This window comes from Cynara cardunculus (assembly GCF_001531365.2).
Source record: "Cynara cardunculus var. scolymus isolate 2C chromosome LG 3, CcrdV1, whole genome shotgun sequence".
NCBI classification, from domain to species: domain Eukaryota; kingdom Viridiplantae; phylum Streptophyta; class Magnoliopsida; order Asterales; family Asteraceae; genus Cynara; species Cynara cardunculus.
In genome coordinates, this window is record NC_037530.1 from 785,311 (window position 1) to 803,437 (window position 18,127).

At 36.0% G+C, this 18,127-nt stretch overlaps 2 protein-coding genes across 5 annotated transcripts in view; both read left to right on the forward strand.

Annotated features, from left to right (window-relative positions):
* Nucleotides 1-6,176: 6,176 nt before the first annotated feature.
* LOC112509967 (RNA-binding protein 24-like) lies at nt 6,177-10,908 on the forward strand. 2 transcript variants are annotated; one of them, XM_025115200.1, is made up of 8 exons: nt 6,177-6,937; nt 7,231-7,354; nt 8,024-8,153; nt 8,658-8,694; nt 8,770-8,923; nt 9,011-9,113; nt 9,184-9,267; nt 10,510-10,908. In XM_025115200.1, the coding sequence occupies exons 1-6, from the start codon at nt 6,710-6,712 to the stop codon at nt 9,097-9,099; spliced, it is 762 nt and encodes a 253-aa protein (XP_024970968.1). In that variant the 5' UTR covers nt 6,177-6,709; the 3' UTR covers nt 9,100-9,113; nt 9,184-9,267; nt 10,510-10,908. The 2 variants fall into 2 exon arrangements, with proteins under 2 accessions (XP_024970968.1, XP_024970969.1); XM_025115201.1 differs by having other exon boundaries at nt 9,011-9,101.
* Nucleotides 10,909-13,172: 2,264 nt separating this feature from the next.
* Nucleotides 13,173-18,127, forward strand: part of LOC112508703 (SWI/SNF complex subunit SWI3B) — a 5,982-nt gene continuing 1,027 nt past the window's right edge. The window contains exons 1-6 of one of the 3 annotated variants that reach the window (XM_025113412.1): nt 13,173-13,468; nt 14,041-14,075; nt 14,130-14,504; nt 15,537-15,911; nt 16,734-16,872; nt 17,332-17,459. In XM_025113412.1, the coding sequence (XP_024969180.1) occupies nt 13,207-13,468; nt 14,041-14,075; nt 14,130-14,504; nt 15,537-15,911; nt 16,734-16,872; nt 17,332-17,459 (1,314 nt within the window). In that variant the 5' untranslated portion in view covers nt 13,173-13,206. Of the gene's footprint in view, nt 13,469-14,040; nt 14,505-15,536; nt 15,912-16,733; nt 16,873-17,331; nt 17,460-18,127 lie in introns of all 3 variants that reach the window. The other 2 variants (XM_025113413.1, XM_025113411.1) reach the window with 2 other exon arrangements.

The window sequence follows — 18,127 nt, forward strand, 5'->3', positions numbered from 1 at the left end:
TAATAAATACCATGCTTTTCTTTTAATCGATGAATTAGTATTATTTATCAGTTTCGGTTTAAAATAGAAATTACTTCACGAACCACACAAATACATAACTAGTATACTTACGTATTTATATATAGTATCTGATTTATTTTTTCATTTAACTGGTTTGCAAGGTTATATAAAAGCACTATTTAAAAAACCCAGTTTTAGATTTTTTTTGACATCGTGTTTGATTAGCGATTTATATATGATTATATAATACAGAGTCGTTATAACCAAATAACTGTTGGTAATAAAATACAACGTTTGTATTCGTTTTTACAAGCTTTAGTTTGAAATTACTGTTTTTTATATTATATTAAATATCTATAAATTTATTTTTGTTTAATAAAACAACAGATAAAATAATATTATTATGTATTTTGATAATCAATTTTGTTACTCCTACTCGAACAGATTATTTCGTCCCTACATAATGAAATTAGTCCAAGAGGCTGTTTAGTAGTTGTTGAATGGTTTGATGCAAAATGATTAAATGATCAAAATGATTAAGATGCTCTTATAATATATGGTGTTGAATGGTTAAGGGAGTTTCAAGATGTAAAATCATTCAAAGGGTTTAAAATCATTAAGAGGCATAATTTTTTTTTTTACCAAACAAGATTCACCTATTAACTATTCAAATGTTGTCTCTTAATGAAACTATTAAGAGGTAAAGAAACACTATCTGAACATGAGTACATTGCTCAAACACTAAAAATGGAATATTATAATTTGCAGTTGAAATATTTCAGATAATTATTTTAAAAACGCAGATTTCAAAGATGAAATATTTATATTAAAGTTTCAAATTTTTGCTGACAATATATCTGTTGACCGTCTTAAAAATTTCTTTATTACAAAAGAAAAGCATCATTTTCAACCATTGTGAAGTCTACGGGTTTATTTAAAAGATGCTCGTTTTTCAAAAAACATGGTGTAATGTAGTTGTCGAAGCACGACATTTGAAAGTCGTATCTGAAAAAGTTTAAATAAGATGATCATAAAATGGTTGGTTAAATTTATGAAGGGGGGGTCTTCATTTGAGAACTCATAAAATTGTGATAACTTTGAGAACCGGTGCATCATGTGTTATTTCACATGATTTTTTTTCCCATAGTGTATAAATTAACATATGTTTGTTTCATAATGTGAACGCTTTTTATTTGTTTGTGAAACAAAAAATACATCTAACAAGTTTCGTATTGTGAACCGAGTACATATGAAACAAACACATTGTGAAACAAATATATGTTGATCAATGTATTAAATTCTAGCATTAGATGGGAAAAAAATCATGTGAAACAATAATTTACAATAATAGTTTTCACAGTTATCACAACATATTAGGTCCTCAAGTGTTCAGGTCTTATCAGAAGACAGTTTTATTGTAACAACTATTGATTTGTTTTTCAGTATTTGGATATTTTTGTCTTCGAAAATCAAAATAAAAATCACTCGGGGGTTAGCCCAATTCACGAATAGATATCAGGTCTCCAGGGTTCTCCTCATAGGCTGTTTTTTTATTAACATGGATATCCAACCCGCTAAGCGAGTCGACTAATCCTATGGCGACCACCTGCTTTACAGATAGCCTGGAATCACCGCAATTGAACCTTCGTGGCCACAAAGTGATTTTTATTCCTCTTTAGATTTGAACCTGAAACCTCCTGGTACTTTTGACCTTTGGAGTCAAGTTCAAACCAATCATGCACCACTCTTGTGGTTTAGGCTGTTCTTTTTATGGCAAATTGCATGAAAAAAAATAACGTACCTTAACTTGATTCATATTTTGAGTAACGTACTTACACAATTTATATTTTGATATCTAAGATGTAAAGTTTAAATATTTAAATATCCGGGCAACCAGTTGAAGACTAATTTTACTATTTTAGATTAAAAAAGATTAATTTTAGATTCAAAAAAATCCATGTCACTAACCACCTCAGTAAATCATATTGAGTTGAATACCACATCATTCGGCACATCAGCATGATAATCGGTTAATGCTTCAACCGGTTACCCGGATACCTGAATGTTTAAAACTTTACATCTTATGTACAAAATGGAAGTTTTGAGAGTATATTATCCAGAATATGAATCAAATTAAAGTACGTTGTTTTTCCATGCAATTTACTCTTCTTGTCATTGCCTCATGGCTATTGGATGTAATCATAAGAAGCGCTTCTCATTTCATCCCCATAGTTATGCTTCTTATTTCATAAATTATGAAAGAGTTGTCGAAAATAGCTAGTTAGAGGTGTAAGCTGGTATGGACATCCACATTTATCTGTAAAAAAATATTTAGAATCAGATATATTAACATTTTTATCAATTTGTTAATTCCCTTATTTAGTAAACTTTACTGGAAATCTATTTTTATATCAAAAAAATAAATATTCAGTCGAAGTAATGATGTTTCATCAATGGAAAAGAACACGAGATTAACACAAAATAAGTGACATCTTCATCGCCATAGTCAGATATGTGTAAAATGTCTGCTATCTCCATCTAATCTGATCCCGAACTGAGGACCAGACCAAAAAATACGAAAACCAAAAGAAGCCTCGAGCCAAATTCGGGCTTATAAATGGTCTGTTTTTTATATTAACCAATTAATAACTAACAATCCAATGATCAGGCGTTCGGTTGGTTTGGTCAATAACCTAACTGGGTCCATTTAAAGCCCAATCAGTGCTGCTTGCAACGATTAGCTTTTAAAAAATGGGGTTCTGAACTTTGCTTCTACAAAAACAACATAATATTTTTGGTTTCATACAAATTAAAGAACAAATGGGTCCAATTGTGACCAGTTAAGATCATAAGGATCGTACTGATTACAGTTTCAAACCATTTTACTGATTAAAAACACATATGGTCCTTTGAATGAACGTATTTCTTTGATCAATTGGGACCAGACCCATTATACCGAACCAAATTACCAATCAAGGAGTCGTCCCGATGCATCTATAGTCGTTGTAGATGATTTTGTAGCATGTTGTGAAAAATAACAGCAAATTTGATATGTACCCCGTGGTTTTGTGAATGAGCTCGATTGTAAACCAAACATACCATGTGTATCTCACTCGAAAGTAAGGCATGTAAGTCACTTAGCTTACCAATGAGCATGACAATGACCGATAATCTTACCTGTATGAGACACGACAACAGTCGAGGTTCTTACCCTATAAGTAAGGAAGAAGACTCTTACCAGATAAAAGATACCTACCAACAATCTATTTTCATGGCCGAAAATATTACCTGATACAGTAAGAATGAATAATGACTCTTACTCGCAAACATTTATAAGATGAACACTAGCAAACGAAGACCAAAAATCTTAGAGACCATTTACCCAACACTTACTGGGTAAGCGTTTATCAAGTGAGCGTGACAAAAACCAAAAATCTTACCTAGTAAACAGTGAACAACAAGCGCTTACTAAATACTTAACGAGTAAGTGCTTATCGAGAAAAACCATCACCTCCACTGACCTTGTCACATAACATTTTGGACCGTCAAAATGGATTATCTGTAAACATCCTTTACCGGGAAATAGTCTTCTTCCTCAATTACCTAGTAAGATTCTTGGTTCTTGCTATGTCTCTTATCGAGTAAGATTCTCAGTCATTGCAATGCTCATCGATAAAGTAAGTTACATCCATTAAACACTTATCCAGTAAAAGTTTGATAAACAATCCCGATAATCTATACTATATTATAAAACATTTGACAAAAACTTTTAAAAAATATTTTTATGCATTAAGTATTGTTTATTAATGCATATTACTTATTTCTTAAGCTCGAACTCGATTCAAACTCGAACTCAGCTCGAATCAAACTCAAACTCGAGTTCGAAACAAGCTCAAATTGCAACTCAAATCGAACTCAAACTCGAATCAAACATTTTTATTATTTATATTTTACAAATTTTATCATAAAAACTTATTATATTTTAAAACTAATTGTATATAAAATAATCGAGTATCTCACAAGCTTTTCGAGTCGATTATCGAATATCTTGACTCGACTCCTTAACATATCGAGTGTAGTCGAGCCGAGCCTATTCGAGTTGAGTGTTAATCAAGTTTTGACCGAGTCGATCTCGAGTAGTTTGCGAGTTGTCTCGTATCATTTACACTTCTAATGTAGATTATTAAATTTAATTTAAAAAACAATATAAATTTAATAAATAATTATAAATCTGCTCCAAAATTATTGGGACACCTTTGGAAACAACGAGGTGGGGAAGCAAAAGAATCCAAAGTCGGCAGAGAAGTTTGGAAAAAAAAGGTATATATGTCTTCCAGATTCAAAATTACTAAATCCAAACTTCAACTCCAATACCAACATGTTCTATACGCATTAAAACTTGTACTTTAACCGTAACCGATCAATTCCAGCTCTGGCAGAAAGCATTTCAATAAAGCCTTCTTTAACTGCTGTTTCTTTTGCCAGCTCACATCAACAACCTTTTCTTCTCATGCTTCGTTGTCGTCATCATCATCATCTGATCATGATGCTAACAAAAATTAGGGAAAAATTAATTGATAGGGTAAATTGCATGAAAAAAATGACGTACTTTAACTTGATTTATATTTTGGGTAACATATTCTCAAAATTTTCGTTTTGGTACTTAAGATGTAAAGTTTTAAACATTTAAAAACCGGTTATCATGCTGATGTGATATACAACTCAGTATTATTTGTTGACGTGGTTAGTGACATGCATTTTTTTAAATCTAAAATTAGTCTTCAAACGTTTACCCGAGTACTTAAATGTTTAAGACTTTATATCTTAGGTACCAAAATGAAAGTTCTGAAAGTACGTTACATAAAATAGCAATCAAGTTAGAATACATTACTTTTTCATGCAATTTGCTCTAACTGAAATAGACATTCCAGTCTTATATATTTACTTTTTAGCAATTTCTTTCTCAAAAGTTATAAAAAGTCGTTATCTCTACAAGTAGAAATTACTTAACTTACGAAGAGGTTAAAATGTAAAAAAAATATGAACATGATCCACAAGTACAGGGACTAAGGGGCTTTTTACCAAACGCTTACTCGAATAAGTGTTTACCAAGTCACATTATCTTACATGAATAATATGGCAAGTACCAATAATCTTACCCGGTAAGAGCGAGCCAAGGACCGAAAGTCTTATCCGGTAAGTGAGAACGATGACTCTTATCACGGTTAACACTTACCAGTTAAATTGTTGTATCCGATGCCGTTTTGGTTGACTAAAATCTTACCGGGTAAGAAAGTGATAGTGTTGAATTTTACCGATAAACGCTTATCTGATAACTGTTTTGTAAACAGCCCCTAAGTATGTAAAATTTTGAACATGGTCCTCAACTTGCGGAAGTGCCACTCTTGTTTTGTAGACCAGGGTGAAAACCAATTTTTTTTTTTCGTCTTCTAGCTCCTCCACAAGTCCAGGAGGTGTTATTTGCGGAGGTAGTGACTTTTTGGTATTTTAGCGAGAAAAATGGGTATCGCCGTGTTTTCTCGAATTTGGGGAGAAAACAAATGAAAGGAAAAGAAAGGATTTTTCATGTTCTTAAATGTTGGGGTATTAAAAAAACACTGTTGGACCGCTCAAACTGATTGAACCATGTCAAACCAACCGTTTTTGGCGGTTTGGGCAGTTTGACTGTCCGGTCTAGTCTGAAAAATAGCCAAACTGCTTGGTTTGATTTGGTCTACGATCTGAACATGTTGTGAGCGATCTGAACCGTTCAGTTTGGAAAATTTCTAAACCGCCATTACCGAAGGAAAAAAAAAGGAAAAGAAATGAAAGTAGGGGAAAAACAATCAATTATATTATTTTATAAAATAAACAGGGATAAATTTGTCAAAAATGGTAAATTACAATAAAAAGTAACGTACTCTAACTTGATTTCTATTTTAGGTAACGTATTTTCAAAACTTATATTTTGATACCTAAGATGTAAAGTTTTAAACATTTAAATAGCCAGATAATCAGTTGAAATATTAACTGATTAACATACTAATGTGGTATCCAAATCAGTATTATTTACTTAAAAAAAAAATACAAATAAAATTTATTTAGTTGTTTACCTCCATGAAAGTAAAATTGATTTCTTCGCCATAAACCCCACTTCGATTTCATGTTTTTTTTGTGGGTAGTTTTACAACGAATTGTTCCACCCACCATCCACCACCACCCCTTTTGATTTCGATTTCGATTTCAATTTCAAATTTCCAGCCCTAGAGTGGTGTAATCATCTCGTCTTTGTTGTTTTCGATCTCAATTCCACCATTCAAATCGAGCATTTCAACTTCTTCAAAAGAATTCCCCAATTTTCCGTAAAGGGTTTTTGTGGGTTTTTGTTTTTTGTTTTCCTTTCCAAATTGATCGCGTGATTCTGCTCCTAATTCATTCAATTCCAACTATTTATGAATAGAAATTTGTTCCTTTTTGCTGTTTCAAAGAACCTAATTGGCTCGATTCAACCATTCAAATCGAACATTTCAAGTTCTTCGAAAGAATTCCCCTATTTTCTGTAAAGGGTTTTTATTTTTTTTCCCAAATTGATCGCGTGATTCTGCTCCTAATTCATTCAATTTCAAGTCTTTGTGAAAATAAATTTGTTCCTTTTTTGCTGTTCAAAACCCAATTTGATTTAAGACGAAGGAAGAAAAGGGTGTTGTTAATGGCGTATCAGCAGTCGATTCCGGCAACTCCGAGTTCAGGACCGAGTTCAACTTCAGGGTTTCAATCCCCATTTGGGGATACAACTTTCACTAAAGTGTTTGTTGGAGGGTTAGCTTGGGAGACTCAAAGTGAGACCATGCGCCATTATTTCGAACAATTTGGAGAGATTCTTGAAGCTGTTGTGATCACTGATAAGAACACAGGCCGATCCAAGGGTTATGGATTCGTGAGTGTTCTCTTTGATTCTTTATACTAAATGAACCCTAAAAAAACCCTTCAAATTTGAGCAAAACATCGCCATGGAAGGTGTAGCAAGCTTTCTAATGCATAACAGTGAAATAAGTTTGTGGGTTTTTAGTATTTATGAATTTTTCAACAGAAAATACAGTTTCTTGATACATTTGCCATTGAAGGATTCATTCAATTCCCAAAGATTCTAAATTTTTTCTGTATTTTTTAAATGAAAATAACCTACAGAGTGATTTGGTTCCAATGATGGTATTTTGATGGAGGTTTCAGGTAACTTTTCGTGACCCTGAATCTGCTACGAAATCATGTGTTGATCCAGCTCCGGTCATTGATGGCAGGCGGGCAAATTGTAACCTGGCTTCACTTGGACGGCCTCGTGCACCTCCGCCTTTCGGTATCTGATTTCTTTATCTGCTGGTTTCAATCTTGTGTGATTTTGGTTGTAGACTGAGGGGCTGTTTGGTTGATCTCCCATTAAGGGTTGTTTGTTAGCAGCTTAACGAGACTCACAGCCTTTTCTGGTCTGTAATACAGGACTGTTTGATAGTAGCTTAATGATATAGAGAGCGGCTTATTCAGTAAGCTTCTAGAGGCTTTTTCAGTAAGCTTCTAGAGAGGAGCTTTATGTAGAAAGCTAAGTTTTTTTTTTCCATATCTGTTCTTCCCGATTAAAAAACGCGTTCCTTCCATATCTGAAACAAAAAATCTCCCAATCTATACATACAGACTTCTTTGTCCATATGTACTGTGGATTAATCTGTCTGTGTAGATTGAGAGGGTGTTTATAAATGGAATGAGCGTGACCTTTAATTAGGAGGGAAAAAACTTGGCTTTCTGCATAGCACTAGCTTATGGAATAAGCCACTTTCTTTATCATTAAGCCACTACCAAACACTCATATATAGCTGACCAAATAAGTTGTGAGTCTCATTAAGCTCATTAAGCTGCTAACAAACAGGCCCTGAATGCAGTACTTATATCGACTTTTATAGGCTTTGATTAGTGAAAAGTAGAACGATTTCGAAAAGATTGGTTTCTTAATGTCTGTTTCTGATGGTATCAGGAGGTATCACATCACCAATACCTTATGCTGGCGGTCTGCAAACTGCTCGTGTGCCTTCCATTGGCGGCTATGGCTGCCAACCACCGTTTTTTTACAATTACCGACAAGGATTAGTGTATCCTTCATACCCGTAAGAAGATATTGAAGAGATAGATGAATTGACTCGTGGGTTTTGAAAATAGGGAAATTAATAGAAATAGTCATTTTCAGGCTTTGGGTTCATCTCTTAGTCATTTCTCTCCCGAAATTTCAAAAATATCACTACCTCCACAAGTGACCCCTCCTCAATTTGCGGAGGGGCCAAAATGTTAAAAAAATTTATGAACGAGATCCGCAAGTGCAGGTACCAAACCTGTAAATTAGATAAAGGTCTGCAAGTGGCACTTCTGCCACTTGCGGAAGTGTTGTGACTAATTTACAGATTTGGTCCTGTACTTGCAGACCTAGTTCAGAAACTTCTTTTTTTACACTTTGACCCCTCGCAAGTTGAGGAGTTGCTACTTGCGGAGGTTGTGACATTTCTGAAATATTCGGAGAGAAATGGCTAAGAGATGAATCCGAAGTCTGACTATTTTAATTAATTTCCCTTGAAAATATTATATAAATTTAAGGTCTTTTTTGTTTCTTTATGCAGACATGGAACGTATGGTCCAGAATACGTCTATCCACAGGTCAATAGAGTCCTCTGAACCGCTAGCCCAAACCGGAAGTTTATTTAATCTAACGGGTTATCTACTTGTTGATAGGGCGTTTACAACCTATATTCCGGTCAGCAGTATCTTCAGATGATGTATCCTTACAATCAAATAAGCCAATTTGGCCATGGTTATACAGCTTTTCAAGGCTATGGATTGCCGACTAGCTCATCCATTCAGACGATTCAAGCAGCGTATCCAATAGGCAGTGTTTTCTTTCAAAAGATCCATTGAAAAACAATGAAAATTATTAAGACCCATGTAAAAAAGAGAATCTTTTTGGCATTATCAGGTGTTCAAGGACCGCAATTTGTGATTTCCGCCCCTCCATCTCCGGCCACCCATGGTGGTGGTGGTGGTTCTGACCAAAGTGCAGGATGAAGGTCTGATTTAAGGCAAGTAATCACATGAAGTTTTTGTTATTTCATCGGAAGATCTTTACAAACGACCTGTACCCATTTGCAGGTATCCTTAGATTTCAGCAGTTTTGCTACTTGAGTGGCGGGATTCGAATCTAGCCTTGCAAATTATGGTTTTTGCATTCTAGAGGTACGTTCTTGGTTTCGGGATTGCATTTCTTTTTGCAAATTATGGTTTTGTATTCTAGAGGTACATTATTGGTTTCAGACTCATCAAGAAATGCGATATCTTGCATTTCTTTTTGCAAATTATTGGATGCAAACAGATAGAGTAGAATCTGGTGCTTGCATCTGTGTATAGTCACTGATTCAATCAGAGGGGGCAACACAATCTTTGTATAGAAGATATATTTAGATTCTTTTGTGATCTTTCCAGTTAATAGGCTATTCTTTGATGGGGTGGTGGGGTTTGTTGAATAGGATATATCTGATGGTGGGGGGGCTTGCACTTTGTAATGTTGTTGTGGTGCTTGGCCGCCCCACATGGGGAAGGGGCCACAGACATCCCAAACAGACATCCCACAAAGAAAACCATGTCTTTATGTTTTTACGAACGACAAAAGAACTAAAGAATGCAAAATGTCTAAATCATATCGGGTAATCTTGTTTTGAATCTTTAAACATATTTGGTAAAGCTAGTTGTTCGTAATCCGTCCATGGATTTGGGTTTGATATATACATCAAAACCGACATACTTATATATAGAATATATATGAAGAGAGATAGAGAGAGCAGAACAAGGTCAAAATAAGAAAACACGAGAACGGTATATGATTTTGCACTGAAATCACATGTGATTACGGGATACTATCAACGCAAGGGGTGAATGGGCGACTTGGCCTGCGGCCTCAGGTAGCGGCCAAAGTCACATGAATCACACGGGATTTTACACATGATTCATTCTAGTGGAAAATCACATGTATTTTGACTGATATCGTGTTTTCTTATTTGGTCACCATTTTCTCGTTTGAACCCGACACTATATAGGGTTAGGATCAAACGAGAAGGTGGTCAATTTGTGAGAAGACGAGAAGTTCCAAGACCACATGTGATACAAAACAACACGTAATCACATGTGATCCAAGCATGTTGCATTGACCAATCCCCCACGTTCTTTTGACGAGACTTATACAAGGTAAGAAGAGAAGGTTCATATGTGAATCCATTGAAGAAATCCGAAAAAAATTATTTGAAGATGCATATGCGAACCGACGTTACAAAATTATTTATATTCAAATGAATTTTTTCAATGATTCACTTGTGTATCTTCCTTTAACCTTACCTTCTCACGATATTTAGTCTTCTTATTTGAACCTCCCACTATATGCATATCTTTTCTTGTTCTAAAGCAGATCCGTTTGTGGAAATGCAGGTCGTTTTTACCAGAGAAATCATGGTCGGAAATCCCATGAAGATGCGAATTGCGTCGAGTGTCGTTTGTTCCCGTGTCGCTCCGCCAGTGTCATGAGGGTCAAAGAAGTAAATTGGCATGGCACCCAAAGCCGGAATAGGTTTCTGGCATGCATTTATACACCATTCGTTCTTGTTAAAATTAACAAACCCCGTGGTTTGGGGTTTCGGGTAACGGTGTCGTTTTTCGGTTTGTAATTTATAAGAAGCGGTAGCAAGAGCCTGGGTTTCAAAGGGTGGAAATCCCAGGCAGGAAAACACAACAAATGGAATTGTGTCATGTTTGTGTGTGGCTACCAACTGTTCTTCAAACTAAGCTTTTTTCTTGTGCCAAATTGTATGTTTTTTCTTGGTTTGTTTTTTATATCCGAGTTTTGCCTTCTTCGATTCAACCGGTTTATAGAACTGGTCGTGATTCAAACGAGGATCAACGAGCTGCATGTCTAGACAAGACCCACAAAGCCATGTCGTCGGCTCGCATCTTTGTACACGTGTCAGGCTAAAGATGTGCATTCGGGAGTTGGGACTGGTTATGGGCAGTGGCGGATCCAGAAAATTAATGGGATGAGGGCATGTTGGATGAGACTTGGGGGAGGGAAGCATATGGCCATACGGGACCGCCCCGGGGGGATATAGGACGAGGGTGAAAATAGAAAATTTAAGCTAGTCAACAAAGGTTTTGGTTTTTGACTGGGGGCATTTTCCACAGTGCTTAAAGGCTGGATTCGCCCCTGGTTAGGGGGACCATGTAGGACGAGAGTGAAAATAGAAAATTTAAGCTAGTCAACAAAAGTTTTTGGTTTTTGACTGGGGGGCTTTTCCCCCAGTGCTTAAAGGCTGGATCTGCCCCTGGTTATGGGGGACCTGACTAGCGGTCTGGATTAGTTAATGCCATTTTCTAGGCACTGATTAGGGACCTATTAATTATGCAAGTTTCTACACATGCGTTAAGGATGTTGCTTCTTTTATTTATCAGTTTTGCCCTCTTTGATTCTGTCGATTTATAAAATCTGAGCGTTGGTTGGGTTAGAGAAACCAATCGTGTTTTGAACGAGGATCAACTAGATGCACGCCTAAATGGTGTTGTGAGGCACATAGCACCATGTCGTCAGCTTGCCTTAGCTCGTATCTTTTTACATGTTTCCGGTTAAAAACGGGCATTTGGGACCACTTATGGTGGACCCGACCGGGCATCCCGACTAAGGTTGTTGGTAGGAATTTTCTTTTGAATTTTTTTAGTACCATGTGGTAGCCTTTGATTGGTCGATGAGTTCCCGTTTTGAGCACTACTAATATAACAAAATACCCTATAAACTTATAATTAACGACAGATCTTCAAATCCACACAAATTCATAAAACAAATTTGAGAAAAGACAAAATAAAGATGTTTCACGTTGCATTGTACAAATACCCTCATAGACAAAAGATCGTGTGAGAATAGGAGTTAAGATTAGAAGTGTAAAAGAGATCTAGACCATTGACCACGTTTAATCTCTAACTAACATATGAATTGCGTTTTAGAAGGGAATTGATCTGGTGCTTTTCATCAGTCTTGATCTAGCGGAACTCTAGGATTGATTCAAGGGTGGAGATCTCTTTTTACCATTCTCAATGGAACCCAACCCTACATTTATAGCTGTAATTTAAAGACGTAATGATCAATTTGTAGCCCTTGATAGACCTTGTGACGTTAGCTTAACTGACAATAAAGATTTTTCTGACTGTTTTCCAGGCCTTTGCAACTGGTTGGGGAAATTAAAGGCCTATGCAATTAGTTGGGGAATTAAGGGTCTCTGCAATTAGTTCAACTGATAAAAAAAAAATTCACTTCTCACTCAGATCCGCAAAGTGACACCCCTATAAATGGGTGAAAATTGATTTTTTTTTTTTTTTGTATTTTAGCTCCTCTGCAAGTTGAGGAGGTGCTACTTACGGATGTAGTGATATTTTAGAAATTTCCGGAAAAAAATGACTAGAGATGAATTTGGTCTCTGAAAATGATTATTTCTACTGATTTCACTAATTTGTTGAGGTGCACACAAGTTAGTTAAAGAAAATATGATTTTTTTTATTAGAAGTTTATTTATTTATCTATTTCTAATTTGGACAAATAACATGAAAAAGTAACGTATGAAAAAGTAACGTATTTTAACTTGATTACTATTTTGGGTAACGTATTTTCAAAACTTTCATTTTGGTATCTAAGATGTAAAGTTTTAAACATTTAAGTACTTGGGTAAACGGTTGAAGACTAACTTATATTAAAAAAACAAATTTTAGATTAAAAAATTTATGTCAATAACCACGTCAGCAAATAATACTGAGTTGGATACCCACATCACTCGTCACATCAAAATGATAACCGGTTAATGTTTTAGTCAGTTACCTGGCTATTTAAATGTATAAGACTTTACATTTTAGGTACCAAAATGAAATTTTTAAGAATATATTGCACAAAATAAAAATCAAATTAAAATATGTTATTTTTTTTTTATGCAATTTGCAATTCTAATTTATCCTTTTTACCTCAAACCCCATGTTTTTGTTAATTAACGGCGTGAACCAATTCCAACAGTAATTATCGAACTACCCGTTTTCAACCGTTAATACCCTCTCGTTCTCCCCCTTTCTCCTCCGTGCACCGGCGGTCTCAGATTAATGGCTACCAGCTCCGGCGGTGGTGCCACACCATTGAAGCCCCCAGCTCAACCTCCCAAATCCATACCCGAACTTACCCCCACAAGCCAAAATCAAAAGCTCCAACCGCTCGAATTATCTCCAAATCCCATCACTCCTCCCAACCTCACCTCCGCCCCTCCCATTCCCACCGCCGATTCCAAACAACCCACCACTCCCGCAACCGTCAATTCGCGGCCGCGTGAACCTGATTTCGATGTCATCCATGTTCCTAGTTATTCCAGTAAGCCCACGACAACGATTCGCTCTCTTTCTAATTTTTTTTATATGGCGAATATAATGAAATTGCTAGATATGAAATTTCTAGGGTTCATAGTTGAATTGTTTTTGTCCTGCTTATCAATTTGGATTCGATTATTAGAGAACCGCCAATGGTTTGAATTACCAACACGGAGATGTTTTTAGGGTTGTTTTTTTCCTCCGAAAATTAGGGTTCGTTTTATTTGTTACCAAGAATCATTCCTTCCATCCTGTATGATTTTAACTTGGGATTTAAAACAGGTTAATTTTGACTCCAAAATTGATGGAAACTTACAACTCTTGTTTATAGAAAGTTGAGGATATCAAAATCAAAATCAAACTGCAACCCTTCTTCATAAAGGGGAATTATTTCTAGGCTAATTTCATTAGAAATCTTGATTTAGCTTGCTAATATGTATTCCTTACCAGAAAGATGACTAATTTCTAAGTTATATATTCATCGTTACTTGGTGGTTTCCGGGGCTTTAGGTTATGGGTAATCAGAAATCCGTGCCCGATATTTCTATTATACTTACCAATGTTATCTGTGTTTAGGGTGGTTTTCTTGGAACGACATCCATGAATGTGAGGTACGAATTCTCCCAGAATTTTTTGATGGGAAGTCACCATCTAAAACCCCAAAGGTTTATAAATACTACAGGAATGCAATAGTTAAAAGGTTCAGAGACAGTATCATCGAGAACCCGCCATCTAAAGAGAACCCTATGCCGAAGATTACATTCACCGAGGCTCGGAAGTCAATTATTGGTGACGTGGGGTCAGTACGGAAGGTTTTCGATTTCTTGGAGGCATGGGGTTTGGTCAATTACTTTGGTTCGCCTTTGACAAAGGCTCAGTTGAAATGGGAAGATAAAGAGAGTAAGAATGTTTCTGCAGCTTCACAGCAGAACAGTGATAACGGAGGAGCTAATTCGGTTGGTGATGCCAGTGTTCCAAAGAAGAAATTTTGCAGTAGTTGCAATTCTCTTTGCACCATTGCTTGCTTTTCTAACATAAAGGTATCTTAATCATACGTGAATGACTACTATTACCATGTTAGATGAAATATTTATGGTTCTTATGTTACTGCTATTTTAGCATGAAAGTAGTTTAAATGCTAACACTACAACAAAACGGTTTTGTAGAACGTCAAATATGTATAAGTGTCCTAATAGACTACTTTATAGGACCAAACAATTGCGCGTGCGTAATATGTAAAGGTGTTACAATAAGTTGAAAAGATGTTTTTGGGCTTCCTAACAAGTTTTTTAGGACAATTTTGAAATGGATCGTCTTGTTAATAATTTTTGTACGACATTATTTGAAAAAATGTCTTATAAAAACAAGTGTTTTGTATAATGTTCTTTTTGAAGTAAAGAATATATATAGGGTCAGGTTCATGGGAAATCCGCAAAAAAATGAAAAATTGAGGAAAACCCTAGTTACTATTCATCTGTATACAAGTAATTTGTAAGTAATTTTTCCAACATGCACATGTGCATAGAAACAAGGAAACATCTTAAATTACTTGTATGCACATGTGCATACAATCCAGATGAACGGTTATAGGGTGTTCTTTAGTTTTTCATTTTTTTGGGGGTTTTCCCCTATACCTCTCTCTCTCTATATATATATACACACACACATACACACATATATGGCAAAAACACACTACCTCACCTTTTTGTGAGGTTGGAACCATTGACCTCTAGGAATGTTGGATTAATGGGCAGCGCTAAGCCAAAGACCCTTCGGTATAAAAAGGATTTGTTCGTGGGACATGTCTGACAAGTGTCCTATAAAAAACTAATAGGAAACTTTATTTCCCGAATACATTCTAAATTTCTAATATCATATTGTGACACCTTTATACGCGACGCCGAATTATTTGGTCCTATAAAGTAGTCTATTAGGACATTTGGACATCTTTGGCATCCTACAAAGCCGATTTTGTTCTAGTGCTAGTGGTAGGTAGTATTGCTCCTTGATCCTTGCTTTTGTACTCTTTAGCTTCCGAAACAAAATATCACTGCCTTATTTTTGTTCCACAGAAAGACACCACATTTTGTGCACGGTGCTATGTTCGTGCTGGAGTTAACTCTGCAGATTTTAAGAGAGTGGAGATCAGTGAAGAGGTAAAGACAGATTGGACAGAGAAAGAAACTTTGCACCTTCTAGAAGCCGTTATGCATTATGGTGATGACTGGAAGAAGGTATCTGAGCATGTCGTTGGTAGAAGTGAAAAAGAATGTGTAGATCGTTTTATTAAGCTTCCTTTTGGAGAGCAATTTACTGGGCCTCCTGATTCAATTGAGCCTGAGGAAAACGTTCATAAAGCTATGGATCGATTTGATATTGAATCCAATCCGAGCAAAAAAATGCGCCTAACGCCATTTGATGATGCAAGTAACCCCATCTTGGCTCAGGTAAAGATTCCTAAGTTCTATCTTTTGATTCTTGGCTCGATTTGCTATTAAACTCTCGATCTTTTAGGGTGTGTTTGGTGTAGGGAACAAGACAGGATAGGACATAACAGAAACTTGTCCCATGCTTGGTGAAATATTTAGACCGGGACAGGATAGGACTGATCGAGAAAAATGCACTTTTTTGTCGGGTTATCATCTTAAGTGGCCACCTCAAGTAAAGAGTTTTATATTATAGCACCGATTTACTCTTTCTCACAAAATAGTCAAGAAACCGAAAACGCCGCAATACACTTTTCTTGCAGTGCCGCAAACTGCGGCTTTGGCTTGCTTTTTGTCCGTCGACGCATGTCCTTGCAGAGTTGCAGTGCCGCAAGCTGCGGTGTCTCAAACTATTTCTGCGGTGGGCCCACTTTTCATCTGGGTGCGTCAGAATATGTCGGAAACCGCAAGGAAAAGTACCTTGAGGCGTTGGCTTGCGGTTTCTTGGCTATTTTGTGGGAAAAAGTTTGGAGGTGGCTAAACAAATAAAACCTTTTGCCCATGTTATTATGATGATATCCCTTTTTGTCCCACCAAGTTGGTGGAACCAAAATGAGGGAGACGGGACAGATTTGGTATATTACTAAACTACTCGTGTTAAATTAAAACCCCAAAAACCTTGCGCAATTCTTTCACGGGCTACGTCACTCCCCTCGGTCCAAGTCATGTTCGGTCATATCTGTGTGCCAAACACACCCTTAGTGTATCATTAGCATCCCTTTAGATGGACAGTTAAATTTGTGCTGCAAGTTAATTCTGACTTCTTGAATTTCATATTTTCAGGCTGCTTTTCTTTCAACATTGGCGGGCGTAGAGGTTGCAGAAACAGCTGCTTCTGCAGCTGTAAAGGCTTTGACAGAAGTCAACATCGAAACAAGTAAAGAAATTCTTGAATCGTCTGCTGGTGATGCAAGAGATCATGGTATCATATTTTTTTAATTTACTAGCTCCCTTTGATGCTATAACTTCACTGCATATATCATTATTAGTTTAAGGCCATGTTTGGGAACCATAAGGTAGCTTATTCTTTGAGCTTATTGAAAAAACCCCATTAGGTTAGCCATAAGCCAACTATTGGAAACTTTCTTCAAGTAGCGATTCAATAAGCTCCAGGTTTTTTTTTTCAATTCTGGCGCTTATATTTACCGTTGTCTGTGATAATGTTGTTTGCTTTTATGTATTCTGCAATCGTTTTGAATTGTTCTTGTTTATCCATTTTTCCCATGTCCAAATTAGATTAAAAGTTTGTAGTCAAACTAATAATTTTAAGGATCCAAATTGATATAGGTTTGTTTATAGTTAGCCATAGTCACTGTACTAATTTAAATTTAAATCAATATAATCACAATTTTTAATCATCTTTTCAATACTTTTGGTGCAGATTCTGTAACCACAAATGGTAAGAGCAACACGAATTTGTTGGAAGGAGCTTATCTTGAGGCAAAGTTGCAGCTTGAGAAGGAAGAGCAGGACTTGGAGAGAACAATTTCTGACATTGCTGAAGTTCAGGTACTGCAGTTTCATGGTTTCCCAAATAAAATTCTTCTAATTTTTGCGATTAAAATAAGGGGTTGCTTGGTTGGTTTTCCATAAACTCTTGTATGGAGAAAGTTGATTGTGTGATCAATATGTCTGTATAGATTGGGAGGAAGATTTTTTCATAGATGGGAGGAACGTGTTTTTTAATTGGGAGGGGCAAGTTTGGAAGAAAAAAAACTAGGCTTTCTGCATAAAGCTCCCCTAGAAGCTTACTGAATAAGTCACTTTCTATGTCATTAAGTCACTACCAAACAATATTGTATAGCTGACCGAATATGCTTTGAGTCTCATTAAAAAGTCCAATTTGGTCAAAATGACTCAAACTAGGTCATAATTTGTCTTTTTAGACCCTAATGGGTTTAATGGCCCCAATTTTGCATAAACAGTATAACTAGGTCAAAATGACACTAAATGGGTCATATTTTGTTTGTTCAGACCTCAATGGGTATCGTGGGCTTATTTCTCCTATTTGAGTCTAATTGAGCTATAATTATACTAATGGTTCATAATTGGTATAATCGTACGTTAATGGGAGTAATTGAAGTAGAGTGGCTCTTAATGGCCCATTTGGTGTTAGTGGAACCTATTTCTCCTTAAAAAGTCCAATTTGGTCAAAATGACTCAAACTAGGTCATAAT

Bases quoted from the DNA above. Each gene is read 5' to 3' on its own strand.
- LOC112509967 (XM_025115200.1), top strand. From the start codon at position 6,710: ATGGCGTATCAGCAGTCGATTCCGGCAACTCCGAGTTCAGGACCGAGT. The intron at 7,355-8,023 runs GTATCTGATTTC...TGATGGTATCAG, and splicing joins TCGTGCACCTCCGCCTTTCG to GAGGTATCACATCACCAATA. The intron at 8,695-8,769 runs GTCAATAGAGTC...ACTTGTTGATAG, and splicing joins CAGAATACGTCTATCCACAG to GGCGTTTACAACCTATATTC.